At 45.3% G+C, this 17,075-nt stretch overlaps 1 protein-coding gene across 8 annotated transcripts in view; it reads right to left on the bottom strand.

Moving 5' to 3' along the window:
* Positions 1-17,075, bottom strand: part of LOC139229953 (meiosis inhibitor protein 1) — a 193,995-nt gene that overhangs the window by 116,674 nt on the left and 60,246 nt on the right. For all 8 annotated transcript variants that reach the window (XM_070861627.1, XM_070861624.1, XM_070861628.1 and 5 more), the window contains 3 exons: positions 10,744-10,843; positions 7,116-7,250; positions 2,681-2,813 (listed from right to left, as the gene is read on the bottom strand). In XM_070861627.1, the coding sequence (XP_070717728.1) occupies positions 2,681-2,813; positions 7,116-7,250; positions 10,744-10,843 (368 nt within the window). The remainder of the gene's footprint in view (positions 1-2,680; positions 2,814-7,115; positions 7,251-10,743; positions 10,844-17,075) is intronic.

Here is a 17,075-nt window from a genome sequence, read left to right on the forward strand (position 1 = left end):
AATGCCATAGAACACTGACAGCACAACTCTCAAAATCAATGTGGACATGGTCCCTTTAAGGAAACCGGCTGATGACTTAAATGACGTCTTCAGATCCGCTTCCTTTTAATTGGCCAGGAAACTCGCTGGGCGGGCTTAATAAGCCCAACCACTGCAAAATCACTTGTACAGAGCAGGATGGAGACCGCAACAGGTTGGGAACGCGCTACGAATGTCGCCCATCAAGGTAGGTGAAATCGTGGCCGTAACAACAACCTACATTATCCCATCTTTTTGCACATCAGTTTAGATAACTGAGTGGATATTATACATTTATAATGCCCGTCAACTTTTTTTTTTAAATCATAAATTGTTATGTAATTTGTCACACAGCAGTCACACCCTCCCGCCACTGGAGGTGCTCCTGCGTCATCACTGGAGGGAGGGTGCAATTACAGTGTGACAAGTTTACAAGGCAGTTTCCATTATGAATGTGAACATAGCAATTGATGGAAATATAAAAATAAGGACAGAATGTGCAACTCAATTACGTCTTTGCACCCCAGTCTAATTATCCCCTGCCCTCATTGACATGGGTAGAAAACTGGTTGGCAGACAGGAAGCAGAGAGTCGGAATAAACGGGTCCTTTTCAGAATGGCAGGCAGTGACCAGTGGGGTGTCGCAGGGCTCAGTGCTCGGACCCCAGCTATTTACAATATACATCAATGATTTAGATGAAGGAATTGAATGTAATATCTCCAAGTTTGCAGATGACACTAAGCTGGGTGGCGGTGTGAGCTGTGAGGAGGATGCTAAGAGGCTGCAGGGTGACTTGGACAGGTTAGGTGAGTGGGCAAATGCTTGGCAGATGCAGTATAATGTGGATAAATGTGAGGTTATCCACTTTGGTGGCAAAAACAGGAAGACAGAATATTATCTGAATGGTGACAGATTAGGAAAAGGGGAGGTGCAACGAGAGCTGGGTGTCATGGTACGTCAGTCATTGAAGGTTGGCGTGCAGGTACAGCAGGCGGTGGAGAAGGCAAATGGCATGTTGGCCTTCATAGCGAGAGGATTGGAGTGTAGGAGCAGGGAGGTCTTACTGCAGTTGTACAGGGCACACCTAGAATATTGTGTTCAGTTTGGTCTCCTAATCTGAGGAAGGACGTTCTTGCTATTGAGGGAGTACAGCGAAGGTTCACCAGACTGATTCCCGGGATGGCAGGACTGACATATGAGGAGAGACTGGATCAACTGGGCAGATTGAGAGGGGATCTCATCGAAACGTATAAAATTCAGACGGGATTGGACAGGTTAGAGGCAGAAAGAATGTTCCCGTTGCTGGGGAGTTCCAGAACCAGGGGTCACAGTCTAAGGATAAGGGGTAAGCCATTTAAGACCGAGATGAGGCTAAACTTCTTCACTCAGAGAGTGGTTAAGCTGTGGAATTCTCTACCGCAGAAAGTTGTTGAGGCCAGTTCGTTAGATATATTCAAAAGGGAGTTAGTTAGATATGGCCCTTACAGCTAAAGGAATCAAGGGGTATGGAGAGAAAGCAGGAAAGGGGTACTGAGGTTGAATGATCAGCCATGATCTTATTGAATGGTGGTGCAGGCTCAAAGGGCCGAATGGCCTGATCCTGCACCTAATTTCTATGTTTCTCACCTGAAAACTACACTTGGTCTTGATTCCCTGTATGCAATGCCATGGGAGATTAACTACAATGAAACCTGTAAATTAGAGACACCCAAGAGACTTGCATCAGGTGTCCCTTATTTGCAGATGTGCTTATTTTCAAAATGGTCATTGTATGAGCCACATATCTCAGGGTTGGCTGTAGCTCCTGCAGCGTTCCTTCTTTTTTCCACCCTCACCTGGGATTGTGCCTAATTCTGGAGCACTGCCAGCGGGATGTGATGTCAGCACATTTTATGTTCATTGGGTTTCGTAGTTCATTGTCACCCTGGGGGTGACCTTCCCTCTGTACCTGAATATAGTTAGTTAAATGCAGCCTCACGCCACTGCTAACAAGCATCAAATCTCCTAATATTCCCATTTCCATTGAGAGAAGGATGTCCAGACTGCATAGGGTGAGGTATCTGCTGCAGGGTTGGAGTGTCTGGAGATCCCAGCCAAATTTGGAGGACTAATGTCCTGAAGACACCTGTCCGGGACCCCCTCCTTCCGTGTGATGCAGCTACTAATGCTTGAAGTGGTGTGGGGTGGGTAGGAGGCCGTTAGCAGCTCATGACGTACTGGTGGGGGAGGGTTACCAACTCTGGTTGGAGGCATTCCTGGAATTTTGATCACGTGATGTTTTGGCCACATGACAACTGATCACGTGACATTGGATCACGTGACTTCTACAGCTGTTATTGGATTTATCATATAAAAGGTTGGGTCCCCTATAGTTGAGAATCTTTATTTGTGGTTTCAGCTGTTGTGTGAGAAGTTCCAAGAACCAGAAGGCCACTCTCTAAGATGGGACACAGGCACACCACGCAACCCACCGCCGTAAAAATGGCGGCAGCGTACGCAGCGGGTTTGGGTCACATTTTGCGATTCTTAATCCCCACCCGACCCTCTCCCACCCACCATGGGGGGTGGCGGTGGGTTAATATTGACTCCTATGTATCTATAATACATAATGCACAAGTGTAGAATAATATCAATACAAATTTTTTAAATATGTCGCATTACCTCTTTACTCCTGATAGTGTCGGTATTGCTTCTCATCATCGAAGGCATAGGAAGATCTGCACAGCGCATTAACATGGCTTCAATGAGTTGTTGCAGTTCCTGGTACTGTACAGGTACAGCCAGGTGGTCCTTCCTGAGTAATTTTTTAAAACATTATTAATAATACTACAATCCACCCACCTCATACTATGTGGATTCCCTATGTACCAGAATACAGTTAGTTAAATGCAGGCTCACTGTATATCTAGTTGGCACAATTTTAATCTGAAATATTGTAATTCTGAAACAGTAAAATCATCTATAATAATATGCAATTATTATAATCCATCATTAGCTCATTTGAGGAATCGTACATGGAGGTAACCTCTTCCCTACTAACGGTAATCTATCACATTATATTTATTTCTCTTGCTCCGTCCTCATACATGTATTCTTCTAAAGTGTCTCATGTATAAATATTTCATCAGAGGAACTAAGACTAGTAAGTACACTATGTTTAATGTATTCTCCCATTGTATTCTGTAAAAAAAAAATCTGTATACATACTGAAGACATCAGAGCCCTTGAGACCCAACGAGAAGTCCAACGCCTGGTTTAGGACCCAAGAAAATTGGGCTGCCTTGAGCAGAGCAGTCATTAGGCCTGCTCTGCTCAGTTTTTCCGACATGGATGCAGCCTAGCAAGAGGCCACTACCAAAAAAGGTAGTTTCTTTTTTTTTTAAGTTTGATGTGAATCCAAGAGGAGTGCTCATTCCACATACACAGAACTCGCAAGGGCCGCTGTCGGCTTGCAAATGGTCCCCCCCTCCTGTTCTCCTTCGGGTCTGCCACTCTGATGATGTCATTTCTGTCAGCTGTGGCTCAATGGGCAGCACTCTCACCTCTCAGTCAGAAGGTTGTGAGTTCAAGTCCCACTCCAAGGACTTGAGCACAAATATCTTGGCTGACACTCCAGTGCAGTGCTGAGGGAACATAAGAACATAAGAATTAGGAACACGATTAGGCCATCTAGCCCCTCAAGCCTGCTCCGCCATTCAATAAGATCATGGCTGATCTGGCCGTGGACTCAGCTCCACTTACCCGCCCTCTGAATTCCCTTATTGGTTAAAAATCTATCTATCTGTGACTTGAATACATTCAATGAGCTAGCCTCAACTGCTTCCTTGGGCAGAGAATTCCAGATTCACAACCCTCTGGGAGAAGAAATTCCTTCTCAACTCGGTTTTAAATTGGCTCCCCCGTATTTTGAGACTGTGCCCCCTAGTTCTAGTCTCCCCTACCAGTGGAAACAACCTCTTTGCCTCTATCTTGTCTATCCCTTTCATGATTTTAAATGTTTCTATAAGATCACCCCTCATCCTTCTGAACTCCAACGCGTAAAGACCCAGTCTACTCAATCTATCATCATAAGGTAACCCCCTCATCTCCGGAATTAGCCTAGTGAATCGTCTCCAAAGCCAGTATATCCTTCCTTAAGTAAGGTGACCAAAACTGCACGCAGTACTCCAGGTGCGGCCAACCAATACCCTGTACAGTTGCAGCAGGATCTCCCTGCTTTTGTACTCCATCCCTCTCGCAATGAAGGCCAACATTTCATTCGCCTTCCTGATTACCTGCTGCACCTGCAAACTAACTTTTTGGGATTCATGCACAAGGATCCAAAAGAGTTTCATGCACAAGGACCCCCAGGTCCCTCTGCACCTCAGCATGTTGTAATTTCTCCCCATTCAAATAATACTCCCTTTTACTGTTTTTTTTCCCCAAGGTGGATGACCTCATACTTTCCGACATTGTATTCCATCTGCCAAACCTTAGCCCCTTCGCTTAACCTATCCAAATCTCTGCAGCTTCTCTGTGTCCTCTACACAACCCGCTTTCCCACTAATCTTTGTGTCATCTGCAAATTTTGTTACACTACACTCTGTCCCCTCTTCCAGGTCATCTATGTATATTGTAAACAGTTGTCGTCCCAGCACCGATCCCTGTGGCACACCACTAACCACCAATTTCCAACCCGAAAAGGACCCATTTATCCCGACTCTCTGCTTTCTGTTTGCCAGCCAATTCTCGATCCATGCTAATACATTTCCTCTGACTCCACGTACCTCTATCTTCTGCAGTAACCTTTTGTGTGGCACCTTATCGAATGCCTTTTGGAAATCTAAATACACCACATCCATCGGTACACCTCTATCCACCATGCTCGTTATATCCTCAAAGAATTCTAGTAAATTAGTTAAACATGATTTCCCCTTCATGAATCCATGCTGTGTCTGCTTGATTGCACTATTCCTATCTAGATGTCCCGCTATTTCTTCCTTAATGATATTTTCAAGCATTTTCCCCACTACAGATGTTAAACTAACTGGCCTATAGTTACCTGCCTTTTGTCTGCCCCCTTTTATAAACAGAGGCATTACATTAGCTGCTTTCCAATCCGCTGGTACCTCCCCAGAGTCCAGAGAATTTTGGTAGATTATTTCGAATGCATCTGCTATAACTTCCGCCATCTCTTTTAATACCCTGGGATGCATTTCATCAGGACCAGGGGACTTGTCTACCTTGAGTCCCATTCGCCTGTCTAGCACCACCCCCCTAGTGATAGTGATTGTCTCAAGGTCCTCTCTTCCCACATTCCTGTGACCAGCAATTTTTGGCATGGTTTTTGTGTCTTCCACTGTGAAGACTGAAGCAAAATAATTGTTTAAAGTCTCAGCCATTTCCACATTTCCCATTATTAAATTCCCCTTCTCATCTTCTAAGGGACCAACATTTACTTTAGTCACTCTTTTCCGTTTTATATATCTGTAAAAGCTTTTACTATCTGTTTTTATGTTTTGCGCAAGTTTATCTTCGTAATCTATCTTTCCTTTCTTTATTGCTTTTTTAGTCATTCTTTGCTGTTTAAAATTTTCCCAATCCTCTAGTTTCCCACTAATCTTGGCCACCTTATACGCATTGCTCTTTGATTTGATACTCTCCTTTATTTCCTTGGTTATCCATGGCTGGTTATCCCTTCTCTTACCGCCCTTCTTTTTCACTGGAATATATTTTTGTTGCGCACTATGAAAGAGCTCCTTAAAAGTCCCCCACTGTTCCTCAATTGTGCCACCGTTTAGTCTGTGTTTCCAGTCTACTTTAGCCAACTCTGCCCTCATCCCACTGTAGTCCCCTTTGTTTAAGCATAGTACGCTCATTTCTGACACAACTTCCTCACCCTCAATCTGTATTACAAATTCAACCATACTGTGATCACTCATTCGGATCTTTTACTAGGAGATCGTTTATTTTTCCTATCTCATTACACAGGACCAGATCTAAGATAGCTTGCTCCCTTGTAGGTTCTGTTACATACTGTTCGAAGAAACAATCCCGTATGCATTCTATGAATTCCTCCTCCAGGCTACCCAGTGCGATTTGAGTTGACCAATCGATATGTAGGTTAAAATCCCCCATGACTACTGCCATTCCTTTTTTACATGCCTCCATTATTCCCTTGATTATTGCCCGCCCCACCGTGAAGTTATTATTTGTGTGCTTATAAACTACGCCCACCAGTGACTTTTTCCCCTTACTATCTCTAATCTCCACCCACAATGATTCAACATGTTGTTCATTAGAGCCAATATCGTCTCTCACAACTGCCCTGATATCATCCTTTATTAACAGAGCTACCCCACCTCCTTTCCCTTCTTGTCTATCTTTCCGAGGGAGTGCTGCATTGTCGGAGGTGCCGTCTTTCAGATGAGATGTTAAACCGAGGCCCTGTCTGCCCCCTCAAGTGGACGTAAAAGATCCCGTGGCACTATTTCGAAGAAGAGCAGGGGAGTTATTCCCGGTATCCTGGCCAATATTTCATTATTTTAAAGACTCCTATCAGATCACCCCTCAGCCTTTCATAATTTTAAAGGGAACTCATCTTAAAATTAGAGCTAGGCCATTTATGAGTGAAATCAAGAAACACTTTTTCACACAAAGGATAGTGGAGATCTGGAGCTCTCGCCTCCAAAAGATTGTGGATACTGGGCTTGTTAAGTATGGAAAAACTCCACAAGACTGAGTACTGAGTACTGTGAACTAAAACTGATGTGAACAGTTGCGCCCTCTGTGGCAAGTCTTACACAGTTACAATGTTTACATACGTAACAGAGCCAATAAAAATTTTTAAGACTGAGGTTAATCTATTTTTGTTAGAGAAGGCTATCAGGGATATGGAACAAAGGTGGATAAATGGAATTGATATATAGATCAGCCATGATCTAATAGAATGGCAGGTCATGCTCGAGAGGCTGAATGGACTATTCCTGTTCCTATGAAAAAGAAACCTACAAATGGCACTTGTGTAGTTAACCTAATTTAGCTAATCTTCCTTTACTTTCCCTAACTCAGAAAAACCTCTGTTATTTAGACTAACAAGGAAGTTGTTCCTATTTACCGAAGGAAGGCTGCAACAGCATTGACTGCCTCGGTCATGACTTCAAGGCTGGAGCTGGTCATTGCTTCCTGTAATACAACAATCGCTTCATGCCAAATAGTGAAATTCATAAACAACTTTATTCCTGTAGGCTGCCTGTAAAAGACACATTTATTACATTGTTTAATTACATATTTTCATTTGCATATTTTAAATGAATTGTTATGACTATTTTGAGTAAGAATATAAAAGGTTATAGAATTGATAATGCAGCAAATTACAACTCAGCCATTTCATCTCTGTGATTAACATTTAAATTTAGCTCAAAGTGATATATTCCCCATCAATATCATTAAAAAAAACTTGTAGAAAATGGTTTCAGTTTTATTATTCATTTTCCCTCTTGAAGACCTGTAGGCCTCAATGTTCTTCTTCCTTTCTGCCTGTGTACACAAGAGGAGAACTGAAATGATAGGGCTAAATTTTGTGCCTAAAAGATATCCATTGATATGACCGCACCACTTCATATGGAACCCAGTCCAGAGCCATCCCAACCCAAGCAAAATACTAACAGCAGGATACTCATGTGCATGGAGTCAGTCTACAGTTTCCAGGTTTGTTGTTTCCGGCTTGATCTACAGAATTGACTTCTAAGCAAATTCCAGGAGCCAGTTGGGACACACTCAAGCCTAAGTTTTCCAATACTGGTGTTGTTTATGCCAAAGTGGTTATTGCCAGGAATCAGACAGACTGAAACAGAAGTCTACTTTTTGCATCCAAGTTTCTGAGGTCATTAGTGTAGTTACAGGTGCAGATTTGGATGGCTTTAGGGAGCACGCTAGTGATGGGAGCAGTGAATTCTGTTTAACTTAATTTAAAGAGATGCGGACAATTAAGGGGAAGTGTTACAATAGGGGGAATAAAAATTCTGAAAGACGTGGCGAGCCATAGTTTCTAAATCTATTAGCAGATTTTGCCAAAACTGAAGGGGCTGTGGTTTACAAAGAGACACAAAGGAAGGAAAAGGATTCCAAAGTGCAGGAATATGTGTGCAGGCAAGCCTATAGAGCAGCCGAGTACCTCAGCATTGTTTCATGGTTGAATTCAAGGTTGTTCTGCATAAGGCACTAGCAAGGAGGGTCATCTTCCATTTCACTCCACGGCACAATCCCCTGAGGTCAGCACTGCAACATGCCTGCAAGGAGGTGCAGTAAAGTTTCAGGCAACCATTACTGCCACTGCATGTGCCAGCCCCGATGCTGATTGGTACCTGCTGTTATCCTTGGAGCAGATGGCAAAGCATTGCAGCTTTCTGCTGAACAAGACACAGAGTGCAGTTCTCCGGTCACTGTCAAGGAGTGTCAAGGCTTGCAGAAATGGTTGGTCGCATCTTGGCATCGCTGGATCATCCTGGCATGCATTTTTAATGCAGCGCAACTGAAAGCATGACACACTATGATTGGAATATTTCTGAAGCATTCACAAATCTTAAGGATGCTACCAGGAGTCTGCTGTCCCAGTTTCCTTTAGGAAGAGGAGCCACCACCAGCATAATCGACTGCCAAAATGAGAAACATCCATGTCTCTCTGCAGAAACATATACTTGCGAGCTGCACAGTGTCTCTCCATAGTTGGTCCACCTCTTCAAAGCACAAACCTGTTAGAAAGGGAAATTCCAATGGGAAATCCAACTGTTGCCAGAAATGGTGTGGAGCAATGTTCTCCCTAAGATGCGCGGATCACGAGGTACCGCCCAGGTCGCTCACTGATTCCTGCCATTGCAGGAGATACCCGCGCAAGCATCGCCGCGCAGCAAATTTAAAGCAACTGCGCACAAAAAAAATTAGATGGAACATTGGTGCTGAGGGAAAAAAATAATTTGCAAAAGTGGCACAAAGGCTCAAGAGAACCCAAGTGGCAGCTGGGCGAAACCCCCAAAGAAAACTGTTAATGGTACAAATACCATGGGCTGGATTTATGGCTTTTATGATTTTGGGGCGTTAAGGTCGGCGGGGCGGTCCAGATACTGCCTGGAAAAAGTTTGTGCCTCATTCAACAAAATTGGGCAGCTGGGCCCTGAGTGTGGCACGGAGCGCTAAGGGAGGCATTAGGGCGCTAGGCCGACTTAAAATGCAAAAATCCCAAGCTAAAGAGTCGGCCTCAGAGCACTCCAAGAGAAGCCTGGGGAGAAAGAAAAAAATACCACCAAAAACATTCCCAATAAATAACTCACTCCATCAAGACATAAATCGCAAAAAAAAGCAGTCGCCCTTACCTGCCCGCCCAAATGAGCTTACAGCCGCCATTGCCACCCCTCCAGGGTGAAAAACAGAGGCAGCAACGATCTGAAAATCCAGCCCCTTAGCTTTATATTAAAGTGTCCTTTCCATGACCTTCAAGATACTTAGTAATCCTGGATAGCCATTTCAAATGGGGGGTTTTGATGTTTGGCGTAATGCAGGTCAGAATGGTGGGAAATAGTGGGTAGGATCAACACATTTAACTGAAGTGGCAGCCAGTCTGCAGCAAATGCTTCTACCACACTGGCCCACCTGTATGAAAATTGCTTCATGATGCAAAATTGGCATATTCCTAGCAGGGTGGGACATGTACCCATTCTCTGATATCATATACTACAACAGGAGCAGGCTGGAATAAAAAAAATCCAGGTGTCAAAGCAGACATCATTAGAGTAGGTCAACTTTCCAAAGTAAATCCTCAAATTATGAATCTAGTGGGGTGAAACAAACTGAACAAATGGCATTATGCTTTCATAAACTAAAACCCAGTAACTTTCCATCATCGGTACAGTATTCTTTTCATTGCATGACTTGTGTTGGCTGTACTAGTTACAGGATCGGTGCTTCTTCCTCGAGCCCTCACTTCCGGTGGGATTTTTACAATTGCAAAAATGGTGCAGATTCAGGATCTACCCCAAATTCCGATTACTAGTCAAAGGATGCAACCCACTTCTATAATTTCACTCACCGTATATTTGGAGGTTATGTGGGCAATACCACTTCTTGTAAACTTAACAAGCAACAAGATGGGTGAAGTGGTAGATTACAACACTCTTTCACTCCATGTGGTGAAGGTGCTCCCATAGTGCTGTTAGGGAGGGAGTTCCAAGACTTTGACCCATCGACGATGAAGTAATGGCGCTATATTTCCTAGTCAGGATGGTGTGTGACTTGGAGGCGAACTTAGAGATTGTGGTGTTCCCATGCATCTGCTGCCCTTGTCCTTCTAGGTGGTAGAGGTCGCAGGTTTGGGAGGTGCCGTCGAAAAAGCCTTGGCGAGTTGCTGCAGTGCACACTGCAGCCACGATACGCCGGTAGTGGAGAGAGTGAATGTTTAAGGTGGTGGATGGGATGCCAATCAAGTGGGCTGTTTTGTCCTGGATGGTGTCGAGCTTCTCAAGTGTTGTTGGAGCTGCATTCATCCAGGCAAGTGGAGAGTATTCCATCACACTCCTGACTTGTGCCTTGTAGATGGTTTAGGTTTAGTTGCTAATTATATGCATATTAATTTTGTTTACAACCATCCTTGCCAGCAGTTACAATACTGAAATGGCGAACCTATATTAAATGAACATTCCAACAGACTCTCTGCTTCTTGTTCAAAAATCTCAAACAATGTAGGTTCTTACCGTTTTAAAATCTCTCCAAACAATAGTAGACCTTGCTTCTGGACCTCAATGTTGTTCATCCTCATAGTCTCTTTCAGGCTACGAACTAAGGATTCAATACCTGCAATTTGTATTTTAAAAAAGTGGGTAGGTGCTGCTTGGTCTTGGACCTACATCTGTAACACTGAAGATATTTTTAGTATTGAAATAACAAGATATCTCCAAGCAACTCCCAGAGAATTGATCCAGAAACTGGTGTTATAGGCTCAATCTAAAAGGCCTGGCGAGATAACTTGAGGCTGTTAATCTTGAAAGGAGCAAGGACATCATAGAGTAGGGTTGTTAAATGTATGGCCTGTGGAACAGTTTCACCTGGAGGCATGCTGTGCTTAGGGTTGTTGAATCTCCCAGGCACTGCTTTCAACAGCCAGGGAGAACACTGTGCCTTTTAAATTTTACACCACGGCAACTAAACATCCCCCCACCCCCCTCACTCCATGATGTCACCTTCCCCACTGGCACAGAGAGATGGCAGTGACCGAAATCTGCCTGGTGGAGGGGAGACAGAGAGATAGAGTGGGGAAAGATGTGGGGTTGGGCTGGGCTGAAAGAGGGTGAACAGAGACTACATAGGATTACATAGGATATACAGCACTGAAACACACCATTCGGCCCAACCAGTCCCTGCTGGCGTTTATGCTCCACTCAAGCCTCCTCCTGTCTTTCCTCATCTAAATCTATCAGTATAATCCTCTATTCCCTTCTCTCTCATATGGTTATCTAGCCTCCCCCTTAAATGCGTCTATACTATTCTCTTCAACCACTCACTGTGGGAGCAAGTTCCACATTCTCACCATCCTCTCGGTAAAGAAGTTTCTCCTGAATTCCCTATTTGCATTCCTGCTCCTCCACAGAAGGGGAAATTTAAAAAAAACTTTACCTGCCATTTCCTCGACGGTCCCTTTAAGGACTACTGTTTAGGTGGCTGTAGAACTGGAGAAACAACTATTTATTATCAATATTAACGACTTGGAAGAAGGGACTGAGTGCAACGTAGCCAAGTTTGCTGACAATACAAAGATGGGAGGAAAAGTTAGGAGTGAGGAGGACACACAAAATCTGCAAAAGGACATAGACAGGCTAAGTGAGTGGGTAAAAATTTGGCAGATGGAGTATAATGTTGGAAAGTGTGAGGTCATGGACTTTGGCAGAAAAAAATCAAAGAGCAATTTATTATTTCTATGGAGAAAGATTGCAAAGTGCCGCAGTACAACGGGACCTGGTGGTACTTGTGCTTGAAACACAAAAGGATAGTATGCAGGTACAGCAAATGATCAGGAAGGCCAATGGTATCTTGGCCTTTATTGCAAAGGAGATGGTGTATAAAAGCAGGGAAGTCTTACTACAGCTAAAGAAGGTTTTGATGAGGCCACACCTGGAATACTGCGTGCAGTTTTGGTTTCTATATTTACGAAAGGATATACTTGCTTTTGGAGGCAGTTCAGAGAAGGTTCACTCGGTTGATTCCAGAGATGAGGGGGTTGACTTGTGAGAAAAGGTTGAGGAGGTTGGGCCTCTACTCATTGGAATTCAGAAGAATGAGAAGTGATCTTATCAAAACGTATAAGATTATGAGGGGGCTTGACAAGATGGATGCGGAGAGGATGTTTCCACTGATGGGGGAGACTAGAACTAGAGGGCACGATCTTAGAATAAGAGGCCGCCATTTAAAACAGAGATGAGGAGACATTTCTTCTCTCAGAGGGCTGTGAATCTGTGGAATTCGCTGCCTCAGAGAGCTGGGACATTGAATAAATTTAAGACAGAAATAGACGGTTTCTTAATCGATAAGGGAATAAGGGGGTATGGGGAGCGGGCGGGGAACTGCAGCTGAGTCCATGATCAGATCAGCCACGATCTTAGTGAATGGTGGTGTAGGCTCGAGGGGCCATATGGCCTACTCCTGTTCCTATTTCTTATGTTCTTATGACCAATATGGTAGCGGCTATGCCATCAGCGAAGATTATGTACAGGACCTCGTGCCCAGAAATTGGTATGCATTGCACCCATTTTATGCCCAAAAAACAGGCAGAACACATACCAATTTCTACCGCGGTGTATCCATGAATGTGGCCACGCCAAGTGCCAGGATATTACTTTATACAGAGCGAGCTCAGCAGTTGAAATGATCACTAAGAATGATAGTTGAGAAGCAATCACTGTACTCATTTATGAAACAGTCAGTTGCTGTAACTTGGATATAGTAGGTGTTCTGAATACGATGAAATCAATTAGGCATTCTTCATTCAAACCTGCCTTCCGATATTGTAATACTGGTTGTATACTTGTAGAGAGCATCTCAAATTCCCTGCATTTCCTTCTCCTGTTGTGCAAGGTATTGGGAGTAATAGGGTTAATATGTGGCAAAAGGTTACAAAGTTATACAGTTTTTTGCCCATTTCTTGCATGAGGCCAAGTACAATTTGCTTTGCCGGGGTTTTTCTAGTTGTATTTAATTTCATGAAGCTAAAGTGTCACAGATAAACATGCAACAATAAATTCTGTGAAATCTATCCTTAGCTCCAAAATTAATTGAACAAAAGCTTCATGATATCAACCCATTATTACAATCTATGCTATTAGACTCCGAGCAATTGTACTGCACAGCTGAGTTTCCATGATCAAACAGAACTGAAACTGTTGTGTTCCCAACACAGATGAGGCTGCAAACAGGGAGGTTAAATGACAGTGACCTCAGTCTTTATTAAGACACTCCAGAGTGAGTAACATGCCTTAGGGGCCGGCTTATATACAGTGCTCCCAAGGGATGCTGGGATCCCTTGGTACTTCAGTGGATGAGCTCCCTGGTGGCGGAACATGTGAGTGTATGCTTTATAGATACACAACATCACTCCCCCTCCCCCCAAAGTCAAAGTGAAAACTATTCACAAGGTGAGGCGGTCGGGAGCCTTTCTTTCCCTGGTGGACCGCCTCGGTACAAATGTCTGTTCTGGTGTGTTGGCTGTGCCCTCGCTGGGCTGGTGTGTTGTTGACCCTGCAGGGCTGCTGGGTTAGCCTGGCCTTGCTGGGCTGTTTGGCGTGATGGGTTCGATTTCCTGGTCCAGCGTGGTGTCGTTGATCCTTTGGATGTGTGTTGTGGGCTCTCAAAAGGTGGTGTCTGCTGTGGGTTGTTCAGGGCAGTCTGTGAACCGCAGCCTCGTTTAGTTCAGGTGCTTTTGGCAAATTTGTCCATTGTCTAGTTGGACTACAAATACCCTATTCCCTTCTTTAGCTATCACCGTGCCCGCGATCTACTTGGGATCATGTCTTTGGTTTAGTACATACACAGGGTCATTCAGAGCATTTTCCCGTGACACAGTGGCACGACCATCGTTTACATTTTGTTGCTGCCGCCTGCTCTCTACCTGATCATGCAGATTGGGGTGAACCAGCGAGAGTCTGGTTTTAAGTGTCCTTTTCATGAGTAGCTCAGCCTGTGAGCGAGTGGGGTCTCGTGCGGTAGCTGAGCAGTACGCGGGACAGGCGGGTTTGGAGTGAGCCTTCTGTGACTCGTTTAAGGCTCTGATGATTGTTTGTACTGCCCGCTCTGCCTGCCCATTGGAGGCTGGTTTAAACGGGGCTGAGGTGACATGTTTGATCCCATTGCGGGTCATGAATTCTTTAAATTCAGCACTGGTGAAACATGGCCCATTGTCACTGATCGGTACGTCAGGCAGGTCGTGGGTGGCAAACATGGCCCTCAGGCTTTCAATGGTGGCAATGGCGGTGCTTCCCGACATTATTTCACATTCAATTCATTTTGAAAAAGCATCCACCACCACCAGGAACATTTTACCGAGAAACGGGCCCGCATAGTCGACATTGATCCTCGACCATGGTCTGGAGGGCCAGGACCACAAACTCAGTGGTGCCTCTCTGGGTGCGTTGCTCAACTGAGCACACACGTGGCATTGCCGTACACAGGACTCTAAGTCAGAGTCGATACCGGGCCACCACACGTGGGATCTGGCTATTGCTTTCATCATTACTACACCCGGGTGTGTGCTGTGGAGATCAGAGATGAACGTCTCCCTGCCCTTTTTGGGTAGCACTATGCAGTTACCCCACAACAGGCAGTCTGTCTGAATGGACAGCACGTCCTTTCGCCGCTGGAACGGCTTGATTAGCTCTTGCATTTCAACGGGGATGTTGGCCCAGCTCCCATGCAGTACACAGTTTTTTATTGGGACAGCAGAGGATCTTGGCTGGTCCAAGTCCTAATCTGGCGGGCCGTGACAGGTGAGTTATCATTTTCAAACGCTTTCCTGACCATCAACAAGTCTGCGGCTGCGCCGCCATCAACAAGTTTGCAGGCTGCGCCATTTCCATCCCCGTGGTGGGCAATGGTAGCCGACTGAGAGCATCCGCACAGTTCCGGTGTTTGGCCTGTGGCGGATGGTATAGTTATACACTGATAGCGCGAGTGCCCACCTTTGAATGCGGGATGAGGCATTAATATTTATCCCCTTGTTTTCAGCGAACAGGGATGTGAGGGGCTTGTGATCGGTTTCCAGCTCACATTTGAGACCAAACAGGTACTGATGCATTTTCTTTACCTCGAACACAAACGTTAATGCATCTTTCTCAATCATGCTGTAGGCCCTCTCGGCCTTAGAGAAGCTCCTGGAGGCATAGGCGACGTTAGCTAGTTGTAATACACACCCGACTCGGTATGACGATGCATCACATGCGAGCACAAGTCTTTTATACGGGTTATACAATACAAGCAGCTTGTTAGAGCATAAAATGTTTCTGGCTTTCTCAAAAGCAATTACTTGTTTTTTTTCCCCATACCCAGTTTTCACCTTTACGCAATAACACATGTAGGGGCTCTAAGAAGGCGCCTTGGTAGGAAGTTACCAAAATAGTTGAGCAGTCCCAGGAACGACTGCAGCTCCTTGATGTTCTATGGCCTGGACGCGTTCCTGATAGATGCCAAGACAGGGACTGTGGGCCGAATAACATCCGCCGCGATCTTTCTCCCCACAAACTCCACTTCTGTTGCCATGAAGACGCATTTCGACCTCTTCAGCCGCAGCCCTACGCGATCCGTCGCTGGAGGACCTCCTCCAGGTTTTGTAGGTGCTCGACGGTGTCCCGACCTGTGACCAATATGTCGTCCTGAAAAACCACCGTGCGTGGTGCTGGCTTGAGTAGGCTCTCCATGTTTCTTTGGAAGATCGCAGCAGCCGACCGAATTCCGTGCGGGCATCTGTTGTGGATGAACAGTCCCTTGTGCATGTTGATGCAGGTGATGCCCTACGAAGACTCCTCCAGCTCCTGCGTCATGTAGGCTGAAGTCAGGTCGAGCTTGGTAAACGTCTTGCCTCCTGCCAGCGTCGCAAAAAGGTCGTCTGCCTTAGGTAGCGGGTGTTGGTCCTGTAGCGAGAAATGATTAATAGTTACTTTATAATCGCCGCAAATCCTGACCATGCCATCACTTTTGAGTACTGGAACAATTGGGCTGGCCCACTCACTGAATTCCACTGGGGAGATGATGCCCTCGCGTTGCAGCCTGTCCAGCTCGATTTCCACTCTCTCCCTCATCATGTGAGGTACCGCTCGCGCCTTGTGGTGAATGGGTCGTGCCTCTGGGACCAAGTGGATCCGCACCTTCGCCCCGGAAAAGTTTCCAATGCCTAGCTCAAAAAGGGAAGGAGATTTGTTAAGAACCTGGGTACATGAGGCCTCATCAACATGTGATAGCACTTGGATGTCATCCCAGTTCCAGCAGATTTTGCCCAGCCAGCTCCTTCCAAGCAGTGTGGGGCCATCCCCCAGGACAATCCAGAGCGGCAGTTTGTGCATCATGCCCTCGTAGGTGACCTTGACATAAGCTCTTTGGTACATGCTCTCAGTTTCGCGTGGATGGGGCTCAGGGCTGGTCTGAATGCCTTGTTGCACCACAGTCTTTCAAACATCTTTTTACTCATGATGGTTTGGTTAGTGCCAGTGTCCAGTTCCATGGCTACGGGTAAGCCATTCAATTTTACGTTTAGCATTATAGGTGGACATTTCGTCGAAAATGTGTGCACCCCGTGTACTTCAGCATCTGCCTCCTCTCTGAGGATCGAAATTGCTTTGATCCACCATGGACCGATCTTCCTCTGCCACGTGGTGGTTAGCAGTTTTGCAGAGCTTGCAGCTCGTCTGCAAGCTCTTTGGAGGTGCCCCATTGTTCCACAGCTCTTGCAAACATACCCTTTGAAGCGGCATGAATAGGCTGAATGGAAGCATCCACAGCGCCAACAAGGTGTGAATTGCCTTGCATTCATCCTTTGTTGCGGACTCTG

Source organism: Pristiophorus japonicus, chromosome 19 (genome assembly GCF_044704955.1).
Source record: "Pristiophorus japonicus isolate sPriJap1 chromosome 19, sPriJap1.hap1, whole genome shotgun sequence".
In the NCBI taxonomy this organism is placed as follows: domain Eukaryota; kingdom Metazoa; phylum Chordata; class Chondrichthyes; family Pristiophoridae; genus Pristiophorus; species Pristiophorus japonicus.